The sequence below is a fragment of the Triturus cristatus genome, chromosome 7, assembly GCF_964204655.1.
Source record: "Triturus cristatus chromosome 7, aTriCri1.1, whole genome shotgun sequence".
Taxonomy (NCBI): domain Eukaryota; kingdom Metazoa; phylum Chordata; class Amphibia; order Caudata; family Salamandridae; genus Triturus; species Triturus cristatus.
Genome location: NC_140590.1, coordinates 1,626,781,330 through 1,626,802,156, shown reverse-complemented (window position 1 = coordinate 1,626,802,156; position 20,827 = coordinate 1,626,781,330). Strand labels below are relative to the sequence as shown.

The 20,827-nt window shown below is 44.2% G+C and overlaps 2 protein-coding genes across 7 annotated transcripts in view; one reads left to right on the top strand and one right to left on the bottom strand.

The window, feature by feature from the left end:
* Positions 1-20,827, top strand: part of ARFRP1 (ARF related protein 1) — a 366,770-nt gene that overhangs the window by 200,950 nt on the left and 144,993 nt on the right. The window lies entirely within an intron of this gene.
* Positions 1-20,827, bottom strand: part of ZGPAT (zinc finger CCCH-type and G-patch domain containing) — an 80,376-nt gene that overhangs the window by 5,401 nt on the left and 54,148 nt on the right. For all 3 annotated transcript variants that reach the window (XM_085619608.1, XM_085619606.1, XM_085619607.1), the window contains exon 6: positions 2,368-2,791. In XM_085619608.1, the coding sequence (XP_085475734.1) occupies positions 2,368-2,791 (424 nt within the window). The remainder of the gene's footprint in view (positions 1-2,367; positions 2,792-20,827) is intronic.

Sequence of the window (20,827 nt, the reverse complement as noted above, 5' to 3'; positions counted from 1 at the left end):
ACCAGGCAGAGCTGTCCAAGATCGCATTAGTCAGTCATGCCCACCCTCTGTGCTCTGGTTGCACTGATTTTCTACACAGTCCTGCTGAGGACTCGCGTAAAGCTAGATATTCAGCATAGAAAGATTTGTATCGACTTCCTGTATAGTGAAAGACATTGTTTAAAAGCATGTGTCTGGTTCACATACACTTGTCTATTAGTTTACTTCATCCACTAAAAGGCAGCAAGACTGATCAGCATTAGTTCCTAGGAAATTCTCTATTGCCTTCGAGGTTTTGTGGGGGAGGGCTCTCAGCTCCCAAGGGAGGTGTCACTATGGATCAAGAAGCATTTGACATTTAGAAGAGCTCAGATGACCTTTTTAGTCTGCTAGTGGCTTAATGTTTTGGACATTATAATAAAAATTATTCTGGCACCAGAGAACAAGTTAAGTAATGACACTTTAAAAGCCTGTATCAAATGTAGGTTGCTAATGTAGGTCTTTATTATATGAAGCAGGGATGTGGAATTCCTATCGCTCGATACCCAGGACAGCAAGTTTTAATGTTTATTTTGTCCACTGGACAAGTAGGCCCAACCCTCTCCAGCTTACAACACCACAGTATGGATCTTTTAAATATGATTGCCTGGCACCAACGACAACATTTAAATCCATTTTTTATTAGTTGTTCAAATGCATCTATAGGGGTCATACATTGTAAAGGCTTTACTGTTACAGAGAGCAGCCTTAGGAAATGCTAAAAGCTCAACTTGCATCACCGACACTGGTTCCAGTATTTTAAAAAACGTATACACGATTGCTGTGAAAATAAAATGCACACAAAAAATTTCAGCTTGGAATAAAATGTTTTCCTAAACTATGTGCAAGCCTGATGCATCATATAGTAAAATGTGTGGGATGCTTGTCCGATTCATAATGGAGAATCTGTGTAAAACACTATAAGAAACATGAAAAAAGTAGGGGCTCAGTTATTAAAGAACACCATTAAAGTAAACATGTGACTATATGTCCTTGCACTGGTCCAGATAGTAGACCTTCAGGAATTCACAAACGTTTACAGAAGTAGGCCTAGCATCAATGCTCCTAATAAACTGTTGTGGTTTCCATTTTACATGGACAAATATACATGTGTATAGTTATCAATGCAAAAATCCATTAAGCCGATGCACATTCACTGTCCCTACTCCTTTTTGCCTACTCAGGAAACATTTTACACCTACACGTGCTGGGAGTAAATTTCCACACTTTTGTAGTGTGGAAGCGTTTTTGAGGAGTTGATCAATATTTTTAAACATTTAAGTCTCTGGGTGTGCACAGACTCACCAGCAATCCAACCCTGGGAGTATTGCTTCCTGCCTACCTACAGCCATTTTATGTAGATTTGAGGAAAGGTGGCAAAATCAAAGCCTTCCTAGAATACAAACGTGATATACGAGCCCGGGCAGAACCAGAAAGGCTATAATCGGAGCTATATGATATAATGAGAAAGGTTCCATAATTTGTCGTCGCATTACAAGGCACCAAAAGGGACCAGTGCATTTCTTTACAGGACCAGTAGATTTCCGTAGCATCCCGTCCCCTGGACAAAAAGATAATTTATAAAATTGCACACCACTGTGAAGGTCACAACAGGTAAAGACAGTCCACTGGGGTCCTCAACATTAATTTAATGTTACAGTACTCTGAGTTTAATGTTTATTGGAATTTTGGGAAATGTAGAATGTTATAAAATCTGTAGCGCAACGTTTTGCTTTCATCTATAGTGTGTGGAGAACCATCCTAGTTTTAGGGGCACATAGCCCCAATCTAGTGCGTTTTGTCCTGGTAACCTCTGACATTTTGCTTTAAACTGCCAACAGCCTCTACCCCACTGCAGGAACTGCAGTTTGACAGACCCTCTATTTACAGTGCTGTGGTTAGGTACATTAGAGCCTTAGATATGACGAGACCAAGGCGACTGAATCCAACACCGTGCGGCGCTCAGTCTTGTGTTTGCACTTCTGGTAGGAGACGTCTAAATGGCTTCTACATGAGATGCTCTAAGAGTTCAACTTTTCCAGACCCAGTACAAAACTAGCTTTCCCTTACGATAATTTACATACAAGTCTACATAGTCAATTACGCTCATGCCCCATTAGCCAAGTTTCGTACCATTCCATCAGCGAGCACAATAAATGAATTTACTTAATTGCACCCCCAGTTCCACCATTTCCACTTTACCCACACACAATCCCACCAATCCTGTATGGCATCCCCATGTACACTCTTGCTTTGATCCCCAGAATTCTTTATCTGGAAGCTTCAATCAGTATCATTCATTGTGGACTCCCAACCCGAAGATAGGCAGCAGGGCTGGAGATGTTTTACCTGCCCACATTCCGGGCCAGAGCCTCATGAATCCTCCCAATATCTTTCTCCGTCTGCCGTATCTTCTCCAGGGTTTGGAAGACTTGGACACTCAAGGCCTTCTTGGTGCTCTGGCTTGCACAGTACATGTCATCCCCAGGGCTCTTTGAGGCTGCAGGGGCAGCAGTCCCTGCTATCGCTTTGGGATCGCGACCTTCCAGTTTCTCATTCAGGAAGTCAAACACATTGCGTGAAGGCTGGCGCCCAGCAGGCTTCCGCCCAGCATAGTTGCCACCTTTTCGGTGCCGTTTCCTAGGTTTATGTGGCATCAGTTTCCCCTCCCTTCGTCTCTGTAGGATCTCTGCACACTGGTCAAGGGATTTGCCTTTTGGTAGAACTACAGTCTGGACAGGCTCCACACGTCCCTCAGCATTTTTCCCCAGCCCTATGGGAGCAGACATTGAAAATCAAGGTTAAACATAATGAGCCAAAATGCAATCTGGATACACATTACACTGCTTTTCCCTCACCCAAGCACCTTGATAACCCAGTGCTTGGTATCCACTCAATTAAAATGCAACACTTCACGGGTACTGTACATACTCCATTTGAAGCTTGGTCTCTCACACAAAACAAAAAACCCTTTACAATAAACATTAAGAGGCTAAATTAGAATGTAGGTACGACTTTCAAACTATGCATTTTTTTTTTACTTGACTGTTCATAACAAATACTTTCAGTGCTATTGCATGGAGAAAACAAATGTGAACAATTATTAACTGTACAAAAACCAAATGATTGCCCATCCTAGCCAGGGAACCGGACATCCCAGAAGCAAGGCACAAACAGTAGTCGTGAGCATGCAAATTCTCTCTCAGACACACCCATGTATAAGCACTAGCTGTCACAAACAAAACGTAATCAAGTCATAACTGGAAGGTAAAGTCATTTGAAACAGATTGTGTAGGTAGATTGATTTTAGTAAGCTACTTTTTTATGTGAGTTAGCCTTTTCAAAGTTTTAATAATACAGTTTGGTAAGTTGCAGAGTTCAACTTTCAGATATCCATGAAAAGTTCGTTTTTTATGAGGTTCTGCAGAGTATCATACTGCAGGCATGCTAAGGCTGTTGTACTTTGGTGTTTCTAGGTCATTTTTGCGGTTCCCTGTACCTAGGTTTCTTTGTAGAAGTGGACTCATCATGATGTAGTTGGATTGTAGGAATATACATTATGGGGCAGAGGTGACCCCCCTTTGATTTTCCTTTTGAATAGATTGGCAAGCGGAGATCTTGGAGAATGCGAAGGTCCCTTGCAACACATTCTTTATTTCCTGAATTGTGTAGTTATATATGTTTTTGGGGGGAGGCAGATGTATAGCACATTGCTACGGTCTCCTTTGGGCCAAGCTATCTCTCTAGAAACAGCAGCCTTGTTCAAGGTGCTGATTTTTTAAAAGAACTTTGAAAGTACTCCCGTCGTTGTCTGCACACAGATGACCTTCTCATAATACTACATGTCCAGGTCCTGAAGCCTGTAGGCTCACAGGACTCCGAATCAGAAGCCATTCCGTTCCCTGTAAGGAAACCCTCAGAAAAAAGTTTGCTCAAACACATAGGTTTAAATATTTTATTACACCCCCAGGTGACATCATGGCATTATGAACTTTGCACATGTAATAATAAAAACATTTTTAAAACATGCTCGAGTTTACCATTACATTTGCGGTAATAGTTGGATGTGCATCATTATGATCATGTTTTTGCTTTTAATGGAGCACTCTTACAGGGCAAGCCATGCATACAACGGAATGTGGTATTTTATATACCATGCATTATTAAAGATTTGGTTATGTGGAGGACTAAGCGGAGCCAACAGACAGCCGATGAGTAACCTCAATATTCATGGTGATCGAAGCTAGTGTAGTGATATTTTTATGTGATAAAAGCAAGGGATTCTTTTTAGGCCAGCTATGCCTCACAACTTTCCACCAGCCTACTCTTTCTTTCATTCATTCATTCAGCAAAGTCTGCCCAGGCTCTCAGTAGCCACCCTAGAAGGAGTTCCGTGCTTAGTCATGGAAGCATGTGATGCCCTCTTCATTTGTCCCCCACTAGGAGAGCAGGTTAGGTCATCATTACCAGCCCACCCCCCTCTCGACAGCACTTCCTATGGACAAGATGATGTTGCTAATGGGTACAATGGGGTTAGTGGGGTCTCCGACCGGCATCCCTAATGCTGCTAAGAGATCGCCTAGACTGCTCCTGGTCTAAGGGGGCAATACTGGAGTAGAGATGGAAAAATACAGCTGCAGCCACCCACAACAGTGTTCATATACACCACCATCCTCTGCTCCGCCATCAGGACAGGACTTGCTCCTAGACAATTCTTCCCTTCACATAAGGAAAGGATGGGAAGGCTCGGTGCTAAAATTAAATTAGAACCTATAGTCAAGAGAGTCAGGCCCGAAGGCAAACAACTAAGACTCCCCATCCTTGCAAGCCACATGGTGGAGACAATCCACATTTCTGTTACGCCTTCATGGATCACAGAACACATTAGGAAAGATAGGTCCATGGCCTCTCTACGTGAAATTAAATTAGCTTTACAACCACAGACATGATGAGGTGGCACTGTGCCGGAGACCTGGAAAAGTCCACTGCAGTACAGGGAACACAGTGGATGTTCTACACAAGCCTGGAAGATATCTTTGCCCTTTCCACTCTATTCTGAGACTCGGTGGTCTCAAGGAAGCCTCGAGTCGTGAGATCACACAGGGATGTCGTCCATCTGTACTAGAGAAATCAAAAGGAAACATTACGCCCAGCTGAATGCATGGGGCAGTGTTTTGCGGTAAAGGAACTAAACATTTTGCCTCAAGATCCAGACACTTAGGTAGTGCAGAAAGAGTGCCTTGTTATAAGTCACTATGGTAATGATTTCAGGTATGCACTTGATTTTTGTAATGTCCTTTACGCACGTAGGTTTCCACATTGAATAAATTGCACTAAATAATTATTGTGTGATGTGCCTTTCTGTAAGAGGTTTTATAGTTCATGAGAGACTTTCTTACCACTCACTCTGTGTTGAAAAAGATTCATCTCTGTATTTGGTCTTAAATCATCCAGGGTACAGGCCATTTTTTTCCTACACTGGCCAATTTTAAATGTAAAAAATCCTGTTGGCCAAGGATCACAATGAGCTTAAGAAGTAGTTTCAAGCAGACATTCAGCTTAGCGCAAGTGCAATCCAGCTTATAACCTGGGAATCAGATTTCATCACGGTGTCTATAGATAAAGTAAACCTATATACTTCGATAGAACACAAAAATGGATTAGAAGCAGTCAAACGGACCTTATAGGCAATCCTGGCAAATGTTCTGTAATCAAACAGAATGTTACTAGAGATGTTGGAACTTTGCCTGACTAATAACAGCTTCAACCAGAAATTTTACAAGCAGCTATGTAGAACTGCTATGGGAGCCAAATTTGCGCCGCCATACATACACTTGCATCTTTGAGTCATGTGGAGGAATTCTGGCTTTGAGACCTAAACTTTGCAGATTACATCCCGCATATAATTTTTGGGAGATGTTACATAGATGACATCTTGTGTATCTGGCAAGAGGATCAAGACCATCTACAAAGCTTCCTACACCTTTTGGATGACAACCCATGGAAGAATAAAACAACACACATGTTCGCCAAATTAGAGGTGAACTTTCTGGATTTAACTCTATATATCAAAAATAAACAACTACAAAGTAAAGTTTCCCATAAAGAAACTGCAGTGAATTCCATTCTAAGACAGTTGTCACCAACAACATAATATCGCCATCATACCCACAGGGGAATTCCAGAGGACAAGACGCAATTTCAGTGATGACGCAATATTTGAAACAAAAAGCCAAAAAACCATGATACATCTAGCAAGTCGAGGATACAACAATCAACATCTTAAAACAGTCCTGGGAGAAGTCTCAAAGATGACTAGATCCACAACTTTGCTAAAAAAAAAGTAACACTAATTAAGAACAAGACAACATTCGCTTTGTGACAGACTATGACAATGGCCAATACAATGTAAGAAAGGTTCTGAAACGTCACTGGCATTTACTATGCTACATACCAGGACTCAAAGAGAATTTACATGAATATCCGGACCTTCGTTTACTAAGAGAGCCTAACTTGAGACAAATGAAATGCAAACCAGAATTTATTGACAAGAGGAAACAGAAAAACACCTTTTTGGAAAGACCAGCAGGTTTCCACACATGCCACAATTGCAATTCATGTAAACTGGGCAGAAATTACACAAAGGTTGTCTCAACAGGATACGGAGCCCCTCTCAGGATCAGAGAATGGATTGACTGTAGTAGCAAATTTGTGATTTGCATCATCATTTGCCAGTATATAGGTAGCACAATCCGCCCATTGAAAACTAGGATCCGGGAGCACTATAGGAAAATCCATAAATATACATTCGGACATCCTTTAAAAGAACACTTTCACAAGATACATCCTCAAAATAAAACTTTCACATCTCTAGGCTTAGAAATGATACACAAAAAAAGATGGGGAGGAAACCGTGAACTAAAACTTAGAAGAAGAAAAAGTTAACTTATTCTGAAATACAAACCCCCACCCAGTTGGGACTCAATAAAGATGCAGAACTCCAATATTGGCTGGATCAAGATTGAGAACTTCGTAAAGATTAGATCGTACTCCTGAAATACCATTGCATAGGGGGCAGATAATGAGTAGTATAATGTACAACAGTTTGTGGCTGATTTCTTATCATCAAAGTTATTGATTATACTTGCCACCTTTGAATAGTTCCAAATGCAAAAATGGGCTTCTATTGCTATGTATATATAAAAGACAATAGGCCAGGGAAATCAGGTATCCATACTGATGGAAAAAAGATAACGATACTGGTTTCCAACGTTTTAGGCATGTACTGTAACAGAATAATGTATATAAAATTATAGGACGTAGCCTATTTGCTTTGTATAATTCACAATGGGAAGTTCTTTTCCCTATAGAGATAAAACACAAACAAAAATAAAAATAAAAAACAAAACCTTTTTACAAAGCACTAACAGGTAGGATAAAGTCTTAAAAGTACTCCCTTCAAATAATGAAGGGAAATTTCCCATAGTGATATGATATACATATTTGCACTTTGGAGATACCATAGGTGGATCCCCCTCCAAGATAGCACCCTCACCCACTCCCAATGACCTAGCCCATAACAAAGACCGGATGTCCCCACCCAGAAGCGCAAGGCACTTCCGATTTCACTATGGTACCCAAGTTAAAACTCGTTCACTCCTCGTGGAAGTTGCAAACGGTCGACAGATTAAGGTGACACCAGACAACATCGTGGTGAGTACAACTGACTGATCACGAGGTATTATCCTATCCTATACCAAAACTCCGAGCGGCAGACGCTAATTACTCCTTCGGTTTTATTTCATTGAATCCTCAGATTAAAAGATGAGCCAATGAGAAGGCAGACTGATGCATAATGACCAGAACTGTGAGGTAAGTACACAGGGAATAACAGATAACACGTGAAGGGAAATGCACCTAATGGTGCAAGATCTAAGTATACAGGTTTCAGAAATATAATAATTACTTACAATCTTTTATTATAGCACTAACTGAGGACCACTTCTTTTACTGGAAGAACTGATACCTAGGACAAGCCAAATTGTATTAATTTAACTATGTAAGACTTATTAGATAATCACTGGATGGGTACACTTATTGCTTCCAAGCACACTAGCAGAATAAACGTAGCTCACAGGGTGCTCTAGCGCTAGGAAACGCACCATATTGACTAAAACATTGCTCTCCGACTTCCCCTCTACACCCAGCATGATTATTACTTACCAACTCCCTGCAGCAAGGCTAGGGGCCCATATCGACCATAAGCCGTAAAAATGTTACATCGTATATGAAAACATATCTTTAGCTCATAATATAAAAACATACTAAAAGCACCATAAAAACACAGAAAATTGCATTTTTAGAAATCTTTTTAGAACACAACCGCACACTCTACTTTTAAGGTGACTGTTGGTGTAGGGTTGAACAATAACAAAAATTCAGTAAAAATCACAAAAAATATACAGCTTAAATTGCGCTTATGATACCCTTCTATTTATTTTGTTGTATGGCAACCGTTCTCCTCAACTACTTGACTTATGATCACACACGTATGTATGACTCATGTTCTCGTTGTCCCCATGATGACCTCGTTTAAACCTATCAGATCTATGAAAATGACATAAATTAATGCTTAATGTGCAAAAAACGAATTCACTTTTGTTATTGTCTGTTATATTGCACTTGCTTCTTTCTCTTTTACTTTCGCTTTTTCTCACTCTTTGCCTCTCTATCACCACTTCATTTGATGCTTGTTACTGCTGTATACCATCTTTCGGGCTTTACATTATTGTAATGGCACACTGAATATTTCGGCCTTGAGAAAGCCCAGCTTGCAGGCCACATGGGGTGAAGGACGTGTTGGCTGAGATGTTTAGAAGTAGCTTTTCTTTGTCACATATACAATTAAATACGTATAAAAAGTACCAAAAGGCGTCTAATCTTTATGAATAACCTTGGAATACTTCACAACAAAGGATCGCGCTCACAAAACAAGATACGTAAATGTAATACTACCATTTGCTCAGGATTACTTTCACAACTTCCTATGAACTGTTGGGTCCTTCCAATAGGGCATTGGAGAATGAGAAGCATTGAGCAATCTGACAATCTCTTGCAGCCTTCAGCACTCGGAGCTAAACCTTTACAGAGGTGTCTGTAAGGGGCCAACATTTGGAGGAAAGAGTTGCAGCCCAGAAGGTATCCGGCAAAACACAGCTTTGGGTAGACAGTTACCAGCATAGATGCTAAAATGGAAGTATGTGAAACCTGCAGTAAAGCAAACCATGACCCTGCAGGCAAGCGTTGCGAAGCCTTCAAAGCAGCCCAGAGCCTCCGGAATTATCTAGCTTGAGTTAATCCATTGCCAGCCCACCCCTTACCCTCAGAGGGCTAGGAAAAAAGAGGATATAGTGTAACATGTAAAGCAGTCCTTAAACATTGCCTCACTGGTTAGAAAACCAATTTCCACACCGGTTTTATCTAGTTGGAACTGTATTTGAGAAGCCTTTTGTTTGGCAGCAACCGTTGAGCCTGTATTTACAATTTTGGAGAAAATAGTCATCCAACAGAAAAAAACTAAAAAATGTAAGTACTTTCAAAGAACACAAGGCTAGAGTTTCTAGCTCAGGTGGTTGGCGGGGGAGGGGAGGAGGTGGTGAGGTGGTGCTGCCAAAACTAACTTTCACGACAAACTGGTTTACTATCTAAACAGTGTCTGTTCAACAACAAGAAGCCAGTTTAGGAACGGCTTACTAAATACTCGTGCAATGTTTGTGTTGGGGGATGAAAAGGCCCAGTCCTGGAATTTATTTCAAGTTGGCTTAGCACAATAGTCTGCCTCGTGCTAGGAGCCAAGGTAGGTGTGCAGCTACAGATTGGTTCAGAATTCCGATGCCAATGGCTCAGTTACCTTGCTTGTAAATGGCTCTGTTCCATATTACCTTCTTCTCTCGAGGAAAGTCATAAGACAGAGTATGCACCCTCAGTGTCGCAGAGGCAGCCATCTTTTAGTGAGGCTCGACAAGCCGCTGCATTAGAGGCCAGAGGTCTTACAGTGGTCTGAAATTTGCTCATCCAGCTGGGTACAAACTAACCCCCCTTGTAAATGATCAACTGAAAAGTAATTTGATTAGGAGTTCTCATTTTAGCTTTCATGTCAGAAAAGAAACACGTCCTGACGAAACAAACAAAAATCTTGCTTAGCCTGCACATACCACTTAGCACCACTAGAGGACGGGCGTCTGACAATAAAAAGCGTGTCTTTACCAAGCAATGCCTTTACAATGCAAGGTAAGTTAATGGTAAGGTACGTAATAGATAGATATCTATCGAAATATATATAATATAAAAAACAGAATATATATCTGCTCCAACACATGCAGGGCACTTACGGGGTTGTCTGAAATACATTTTATCAAATGCAGACGCCTTTTCAACAATTCGCTTTACTCAGTGCTTAAAAATGTATATACCTTGCGCACCGCATTCAGTTTAAGTAATTAACACATCCTCCTTATTGGGGAATTTAAAAATAGTGGCAAACAAGAAAGGACTGTCAGAGTGTTCTTTCTATTGCGGCTGCCATGATAGTAAGGTAATGTGTCAATATTAGTTATGATACCATATCGACTTGGATACCACAAGGAGTCATTATGCTTAAAGGCACTACTCTTTGCCCTTACATCCACAGCATGCCATAATATATGCCAGTCCCATCTCGTGTTTCGGCCCCGCATGAGTTACCACCACAATATCACTGTGCGCTGCACACCCCTCTCCAAGTCGCTGGATTTTACACTAAGATAAATCTGTAGGCAACAGTCCAATTACTGCATGCCATGAATTTGAATAACTCATGATCCATTGATCGGCAGAAGTGTCTTTTAACGACGGTGGAAGCCCTGTGAGTGCTCCGCATTTGTTGGAGCAGCTATGTAGGACGTGAGTCCCATCCTCACGATTAAGGAGGCACCCACCTTAATAGTTCGTCAGCTGGAACCGGAGCTGGAGATATATATATATATATATATATATATATATATCAAGGATTGTAAAAGGACACAAACAGACAAATGAAAGCAGTGAGCAGGCTGTGATCCCACAAAGAAGCACACACACACATATATATATATATATATATATATATATATATATATTTTTACACACACACATACTCTCTCCCTCCCTCCCCCCCTCCCTGGGAGAAAAAAAATTATAAAAAAAAAAAAAAAAAAAAAAGAGGGTACAGGGAAGTTATAGTTAGGCTCAGGTTTCACGTGTACAAAACCAGTGAAATTCAGCGGATTTAGTTAGCTGAGCTAAATATAACTCGCGTCCCCGCAATAAACTACTTATGACCTCACATATTACATAACTCATGACACGGTCATTGACATCACTGTTGACATCTCAAATTTCATCACAAATGACATCATCCATTGACAGAGTGTTTTTAAAAAGTTTATGAGTGTTAAATATATATACCAAGGTGTATTGGTGAATCAGTGGGTGTATGAGTGCCTGATTGGATAGTTCAGTGGGTGCGTGACTAACTGTATAAGTGAGTGATTAGGTGTCTCAGTGAATGTATGGGTGAGTGAGTACGAGTTTCTGTATGGGTGAGTGATTGGTTGTCTGAGTACCTCTATGGGTGTCTGAGTGTGTAGGTGAAGGCGTGTGTGACTGCCTGAATGGATGAGCAAGTGGGTGAGTCAGTGGCTGTATGGGTTAGTGAGTCCGTGTGCGAGGGGCTGTATAGGTGAGTGAGTGCATGTGTCAGTGGTATATGGGTGAGTAACTGGGTATGTGAAAGGCAGTATATGGGAGTGATGGGGTATGTGAGTGACTATCGGTGAGGGAATGTGAGAGTGGCTGTATAGGTGAGTGTGTGCTTGTGTCAGTGACTGTATAGGTGAGAGTACATATTAGTATCTGTGTGAGGGAGTGTGTGTATATGTGTAACTGTATGGGTGAGTAAGTGACTGATTAACTGTATGGGAAAGTGAGTAGGTGTGTAAGTAGCTCTATGGGGAACTGACTCAGTCTGTGAATAGCTGTATGGGTGGATATGTCAGTTGCTGTATTAGTGAGTGAGTGTATGAGTGGCGTATGAGTGAGTGGATGTGTGTGTTGATCTATGAATCAATGAGTGGCTGTGTAAGTACTGGTACGGGTGTGTGAATGGGTTTGAGGATGGTAGTATAGAAGTTGGAGTGGGTGTATGAAAGGTTATATGGGGTGTGAGTGGGTGCATCAGAGATTCTGTGGATGATGTCAGAAGTGATGTCATTTGAGACATCAGTGATGTCACTGTCCATGTCACGAGTGATGTAATATGCGAGGTCATAAGCAGTACATTGCGGGGCGCGATCCATAGTTAGGTCAGCTACCTAGAACTGCTGAATTTCACTGGTTTTGTATGAGTGAAACCTGAGCTTAACTATGACGTCCCTGTAAACTTTGGGTTTTTCTGTGAATTTTTAAGGTTTTTTAAAAGCTAATTCTTAACTACAACGCTCCTGTAACCTTGGTTTTTTTCAGTGAATTTCTATTTTTTTTCAAGAATTAGTTGTGTTTGCAGAGTGGTGGAGAAAGGGGGCTGGGCCTCCGACCAGCTGTCAGGAATCTGTGTAGGAGTTACAGGAGGTACGAAGAGGGCTTCTTGGCCCCCAAGGTCCCTCAGGAGGCAAGGGTACTTCATCCCCCAACCAGCAGAGCGCCAGGAGGCGTGTTTGCAGAGTGGTGGAGAAAGGGGGCGGGCATCCTGCAAGTTGCTAACTTTTTCTTTTTCTATTTTTTAGGAAGTAGTGTGGCTGCCCTGGTCCCACCCAGGGCACTCACTTTTGAAACATTGAGGGAGCAGGCGTTGCTTCGAGGCCCAGGAAGCTGCGAACATGCAGCTCCCTGGATCTCAAGGCACTGTCTCTGTTTCCATGCTCGCTTGACAGCGGGCAGGGAGACATACATGCTCTGCTTTCAGCAAGCAAGAGCATTTTTTGCTCTTGTTTGCTGAAAGTAGAGCACTTATTGGCAATGACTAAGCCATAGCAAACTGGAATGTCCCCGAGACATTGCTGGCGCCGGCCCACACATTATTTATTTTAGCCCCGGGGAGGTGGTGGTCCCCGGGGCTGCTGGGAAGGCTGTAGGGCCCCCGCATTTGTATACAATGCCCTTGAGAGGTGGTGGTTCCCGTGGCTTTGCATAAGCCTAACAGGGGAACCCCGTGAGCCCCCGAAATTTGGCCCACCCGGGGGGGTTTAAAAAATGACCCGCGAGTTAGGGGCAAAATTAAAAATATCTTTTAAAATGCGGTGGGGACCCTCCCACCATATCTAGGGGGAGGGGTGGGGTGGGGGGGGGGGGGTGTCAGGGTATTCTTACCCGGTCCCCTTTTCTTCATTTTTTACTTTTTTTCAGGGACTCTGCTTCAACGGAGTCCCAAGATGGCTGCCAACACTTCCTGCTAGAAGTGTTGGCAGCCAATCAAATTTTAGTAGAATCCTGACCCTGATGCTTAGGCAGGTTATCGTCTCCAGTATCGAAGTTAATTTAGAGTATGTTCAAGATGATCTGGGTCTGTCGAATTTAGTAGGGGTTAGTAATCACTATGCTTCCATTTTACTGCGTTTGCATTGGGATTCTGAACTGCAGAGCTGAACCCATGCTGATACTAGGTGTGTTCTTCATGAACGGCCTAGGTTGTGATCTCGCTATGAAGCAGGCAGGAGTTCAGAACAGCCAGAGGTGGAGGACTTCTTGTGAAAAGTTGTGTTGACGTTCACAACTCTGGCAATGTTCATCTTGCCAATGATATCAGCTTGATTCTAATTGGAGTGGTGTCAGCCACAGCTTTGGGGTTGAAGGTGGGCAAAGGTGAGAATGATGGGAAAGTTGGTGGGTTTAGTGAGGTCGGTGTTGGGTGCAGGAAGGTGCAGTGATTCTTATGTGGTGGTGTGTGATAAAGAAGAGCCTCTGTGGTCAGATTCATGGAACACTGAGGGAGGGACATAGACGAGGGGAAAGAAAGGGGATCTTTTGCTGTCAGGTCAGTGGAGACATGGAGACAAGTGGGGCATATTATGGTTAAAGCTTGTAAGCTGTCTTTTAAGAGTGTGACTGAGGTAGGACTGGAGGTCATTGTATGGATGGTGCAGTATTAGGTATGTATGTTCTTTTGTGTGTGGAGTGTCTAAGTGGAGCAGAGGTCATGAGGTGTGGTTTCGAATGCCATAGAAAGTTCGGTGAATGTTTGAGAGAGAGAGGGAGGGGTGTGTGGGGTAGAGGGAGACTTTGAAGGCAACATCTCATTTGAGAGTGTAGAGAAGGTGTTCTCAGATACTGGAGACAGACTTAATGTTATCAAAGACGGTGCAGAGTGTGCCGGTTAAATGTGTGGCATGCCTAGTTGAGGTGGCTCTCCAGAGTAGGTAGGTAGCTAGCATAAGTGGTAGCGAGTTAAAGCAGGCCTCGAAAAATCTACTTGCCCACTCGCAATGGCAAGTAAAATGTTATCAGGGCGAGCTATTTTTAGCTTCTGCTAATATCATCTGATGAGTAAACTTAGGCTGGAAAGGAACAGGTGTTTTGTTCATTCAGAAAGTGAACGAGCAATAAAGATGCCAATTCATTTTGTTTTTATCATGACACATTTGCTGTCTGTTCAAGGAAAGAGGTCAAACTAATTGCTGCCAGGAAAATTAGGTTTATTTTTCTCTCTTACTAGAGTTAGAGGTTTTTGCCAAGTGAGCTGTCTGAAGAGGTCAGTTATTTTTCTCCTACACATAACATTTAAATCAATAGCATGTAAATATTACAGATATTTAAAAATATATCTGGGCTTACAAAACCACATTTTTTGTAATTCAGAAGTGTGATGCAAACAAAGAGTTAAACAGAAGCTAAACAAACCAGAACACTTTACTTGCTGATGTGCAAATGACACATATTTGCAGAAACTATTTCCAAACATTGTACACTATATAGTTTGAACAGTAAAGCCGCATGTCAGTGGGAAAGTTTGTGGCCATTTCAATGTAAAATCTGCTGATTATAAATGACAGTGTGCTACCACTTCATGCTTTTGTTATGTTTTTATTAAAAGCGTTAGTTTTTAAACAGGATTTGAGAAACATTCCTGCCTCGCCCTGCTGAAAATGCTGTTAATGAACTAAGAGGCAAGTAAGTCATGCGTCATGTGTATCCTATATGTGGCTAGATTTGTATTATATATGGAAAAAAATGTAGCCTATTAAATCAAACAAGTTTTTTGTATAGCAGACATGCTGAACTCATATGTGATAACGAAGAAAATGGCGGCTCAATGAATTCAATTATTTTCCCACAATAACATCATTTGAAACAAGTTTATGGGTCAAGAGCATTACAAATAAGTTGAGTAGATTATTTAAGTCACTAGCCCTGCAGGTCTAGTAACATTTTTATGATTTTTCGAGGCCCGGTTAAACATAGCCTTTTATTGGTATTTGGACTCCTAGTACTCGGATGAGAATTGGAAAAGGAGGAAGTCTTGGGATGCTGTTCAATGACGTGAGTCAGAGCAGCTGAGAGGTCTTGAGCAATGATTATGCTATTAGGGCTTTCTGTGACAAAGGATTGCATTAGCTCAGGAACTGTAGAAGAGTGCTGGGAGGTAGAAATTGTTGGGAGCGGTGTGTAAATTTGACCAGGTAATAGCAGAGGTGTAGTTCTGTTTAGAGTAATGCAAGGAAGTGTGCTGTACAAGATGATGTGAGGCAGTGGACATCCTCTTTATGGCACTTCGAAGAGTTGTGAATATGTGTTCAAAGAGTGCCGGATACACAGCTGTGGACTGAATCATGATCCTACTATTGTTGCATATGGATATTATTGTTGCATATGGAGATTGTTATTGATCCATCAAACAGAGGTGAAGAATCATTTTTCGTTTGCATCAATAAGGGATGGCTGAGGCAACATTCAGGTCATTGAACAAGGTGTTACCCCCAAGACGCTGTATTACGGGTAAAGAAAATGGAGGTTCATCTTGATCTTTCCATGCCGTCTCGGATGGTATTAACCCGCAACGAGTTCCTCAGAAAACCGTGTTAAAGTTCTGTGTTTGAAATTATTTGAAGATAGTTATGAAAGGTTGGTAGATTTTGTAGATGCTTAGGAAAGGTTGGTAGGATATGAATGGCACCGACATTTGCAAGCTTGTTTACCATGGTTATTTAGTAGGCCACTAATTTTGGAGTTGTATTTAAGAATCAGTGTTTAAGGGAGGGGTGCTCTGTTGATGTTCTCGACATCCGTCTGAGACATGCTTGGTCGCTGAGCATGGAGGGGCTGAGGCAAAGGCTCCTGGCTAAGTAGGGTTGTCTTTCGTCCATCGGTTCCCGGATGTGTGCTTTTCAGAGGGATTTGTACACGATGGGTGATCAAGAAGTTTAAAAGGTTTATTAAACTTAAAAATAAATTACAAAAAGAATAAAAAATTTAAAAATTAATGTAAATTAATTAAAAATATTTCTTTTTAATGGGGGAAAAGATAAATGCTACAGCATTAATTTTGTTTTTAATTATTTAGTATAGTAAACTTTTTTCTTACCTATTTTAAACAATGAATATTTACTTGCATAGTAAAATATACCTTTATATATAGAATTATTGTAAAATTAATATAATTTTACATTATTCAAAATTACGTTACATTGTTTACATTTTAAAGACAAATTAATATTCAACTTTTATTTATATATTTTTTAACATTAAATTACATCCATTTAGATTTTATAAAAAAAGTTAAAATAGGTTATTATAATTTAACATTACTTTCCCTGGGCTTTAATTTTGTGTCACGCCTCCATTATTTTTTACTGTAGGGTGTTGCAATCCAGTGGTTGGTCATGTGTGGTGCTGGACTTACTCCAGCTCTGAGCTGGAGCACATTTATGACTGTTTTAGGTCTTATTTGTGCTGTAGTAACCATAGAAATGCAGTTTATGAATAACAATGGGCTTACTCATTGGTGTGTGGACGCATATCCTTCCCATAACCCCTCCTTCGACCTCAAACCCACCTTACGCCTCCCTAAACCGATCCCACTTATTCGTAAAGATTACCCATTTTCCATCCGCCCTCCCATCGGGGGAGGTGAAGACTTCCCCATGTAGGTTAGTAAGTATCATTTTGTTGTGTGTTAGTGTTACTATTCTAGTACTACCAACATATTACAAAATGCAGTTTGTGACTGGACTCCTAGGAGTACTGCAGAATGTATATAGTACTTCATATCCCTAAAGAGACCAAGAATGCTCCGATTCACATGAGACTCCTGATGCCATTTAGAGTGAATGGCATGGGTAATTATATAGGCCTTACTAACACCGACAAGGTGTTTGAATCGTTTTGCAATAGGTAGAACATTTCTCCACAAGAATAGTGTTAGTTATTTAGTCACCTGTAAGGGTTAGAGTTTGTCATGCTGTTTCAAAGCCACGTTGTGTATTTTGCAGTGTGCAGATCATTCAAATGTATGGTGCAGCCTTAGAAATGGATGTTTAAGGGCGTGGCTTGACGCGAGGCAAGATGGCCGCACTGTAGTGCTGCTCCGCCGGCCGCCGCCAACATCCTACAGTATCCTGCTCTCTAGCTGCCCTCCATCGAGCGCCAGGGTACAGGATCGAGCCCCCGGATCGTGTGCATGCTGAGGCTGTCGCTCCGGTGCGGCTCCGTGATCTGTGGTCGTGACTGTGGCGCGGCGCTTGGCGAGGCCGCCATTTTGGGACGTCTGCGGGTCGCGGAGTGGACGAGGCGGCGAGGAGCGACATCGCGCTGAGACCCTCCCGAGCCGCCTGTCTGGTGCCTGTGCGGTGATCGTCGGAGGAGAGGAGCGGTGAAGCCGGGCCAACTCTGGAGCTGCCTGACACTGTGCGCGTCGGCGGAGGAGGAGAGTGGTGGCTCGGCGAGCGCGGGGGAGGAGCGAGCGGTGTGGTGCCCACGCAAGCCGCCGGCTTCGGACGGGTGAGTAGGCCCTGTGGCCGGTGGCGCGCTCCCCCCCCCCGTGTCTGACCCGGACTGCCCAGTGCTGGTTTACAGGTGCCTGGACGCACACGCTAACCGCGGACCACTGCGGGCTCCGGGGGTCTGGGAAGAGAGAGGCAGATTGAAGAACGTGATTGCTGACTGGGTTGCGACGAGGGATCACCGAGCTGTCGGCGACGGATCCCCTCCTCCCCCCCCCCCCCCTCCGCTGGGTACTGATCGAACTGCCTTGCGTTTAGCTGCTGAGACCCTGGTGACTGTCCTGGAAGCTGGAAACACACGCACCGTGGTGCGGACCTCTGCCAGGGGGACGGAACGGTGGAAGGTGGCGCAGGATCGTCGTGGGACCTCTGGGGGGCCACTGGTGGCGAGCTCACTGCTGGCGGTGGTGGGACCTGCGGCGCTACTCGTGTGAGCTGGTAAGGCGAGGGCCTGCTGGCGCTGTGTGGTGTATACCGCGTGGGCCCCCCCCGGAGCGATCGCGGACGGCAGACACTGCTCCCCTCCCCCCCTGATTGGACCCTGCCATCGCCTGGTGTCTTGCTCCTTCCTGACCTGGGGGCGCGCGCTTCCTTCCCTTGTTAGCCCTGCTGCCCCTGTCGTGCCCGGGTCGGTGTGGGCTGAGGGGCGACCATGGGCAAGCCAGACAAGGCTCAAGCGCGGCTCACGTTTGAGACGCGCAAGGGAGGCAAGTCGTCGCACTCACTGACTTCGGACTCGGAGTTGGAGTCTACCACGCCGGCCCCCACTGCCTTGGAGAAAACGCTGTCGGCAATTCAGGCCAGCCTGCAATCCATAGATGGCAAGATAGAGGCCCTCAGTGGACGCATGGACTCCATTTCCGCCAAGTTGGACAGGCAGGGGGTGCGCTTGGGCGAGGCGGAACAGCGCATCTCGGATAACGAGGATGGCCTCAGGCAGGTTTCCGACAAGACCACGGACATTGCGAAGCTGCTGGCAGTGATACAGGCCAAGAACGAGGATATTGAGGCGCGTTCTCGGCGCAACAATGTACGGATTTTGGGTCTGCCGGAATCTACAAATGTGGGCAGGTTTGAGGATTACATCGAAACCATGATACGAGACGTCTGTGAGCCCACGAATCTCTCAGCCATGTTTGCCGTGGAGCGCGCCCATAGATCCCTGAATGCGCGTCCGCCGCCGGGCGCTCCACCGCGCCCCATCATAGCTAGACTGTTGAACTTCAGGGACAGAGACACACTGCTCCGTATCACTCGCCAGAAAGGCACGATCAACTACCAAGGCAATGTCCTCTCCTTTTTCCCTGACTTCACTGCTGCAGTCCAGGCGGCCCGTAAAGAATTCCTAGGGGTTAAAAAACTGCTCATGAAAGACCATGTCCCTTATGCGATGCTGTATCCGGCGCGTCTCCGTATAGGCACTGATGACACGGCTAAAATATTCACTAGCCCAAAATCGGCTATGGACTATGCTAGATTACTGAGGAAAAGGCAACAGCACTCCGCTCCTACCTCCGAGATTGATGATTGACTGAGATTTCACCTTTCCGCTGCTGGGTCCGCGTTGAGGCCAGCTCGGCTTGCACACTATGTGGATGCCTTGGGTCGCATGTCTGCGGACTTCTATCTGCTGTATGCTGCACTGCTGTTCTGCGCTCGTGCTATCTCTCCTGTGACTTCCTGTCGGCTATTGCTATGTACTGTTGCTTAGATATGCGGCCATGGCTGGCTCAGGGGCCGGCTAGGTGTCACCTGCATGTACTTTCAGCCCTTGGCTATCATGGCGCGAGATGCGCTGCTGGGTCTCGTTGACTGCCACACAAGTGGCGATACTATTGTACTGCGGCTGGGCATCTGAGCCACACGTTGGGCGGACATATGGCGCCTCGGGTGGTGGGCTACTCACTGGGAGCATTAGACACAGAACGGCGGCCCCCTCCCCAAAAGACTGGGAGGTGTTTGCGGCCGCTACGTTCCCCCAATGGGTGCTCCCCACTTTTCTTTCTCACTGTTGAGCAATGGGCTTGTTTTTGGTTCTGTTTTTAACTTATGTTGTGTAGGGGCGGGGATTATCTTTGGCAAAGTTGGGCTGCTGAAGTGGGTGGTGGGAGGGGGTTCAATACAGTTCCGGATGCAAGAGAAGTACGAGCCTGGAGCGTGGGCTTGGATGATGAGGCGAGGTACGAGTGGTGATGCGCTGTGGAGAATGACAGCTGGGGTTGCAGTGGGACCATTACTTAGAGACAATGGGTGAAGACTACAGATGCTTAACCTGGAATGTCCGCGGACTTGACACCCCAAAGAAAATCAGACAGGTCCTGCACTACTTAGACAGGCACAGAGTCCAGGTGGCGTTGCTGCAAGAGACGCACCTCACTAAACACACAGAGGCCGCGATGGCGAGTAGGTGGGCGGGGTTTCGGCTCGCTTCCTCGTACTCAGCCTATGCGTGAGGGGTGGTCATATTGGTCAAAAAAGGTGTCCCTTTCCAGCCTGTGCGAACGTCTACTGACTCAGAGGGGCGCTGGGCGGCGGTACAGGGCAGACTAGGCATGACCTATGTTACGATTCTAAATATGTATGGCCCTGTGGTAGATGATCCCTCCCCCTTTGCGCAGATGCTCGCTGCGGTACGCTCCTGGCCGGATGCTGCGATACTCTGGGGGGGGGGGGGGGGGGGGGAGACCTCAACACACATCTCAATCCACAGGTTGATAAATCAAACCCGACGGGTGCTCACACGATTAGAGTGGCTCAGTGTGTTCGGGAGGCGATGAGGGAGTTGGGATTGGTGGATGTTT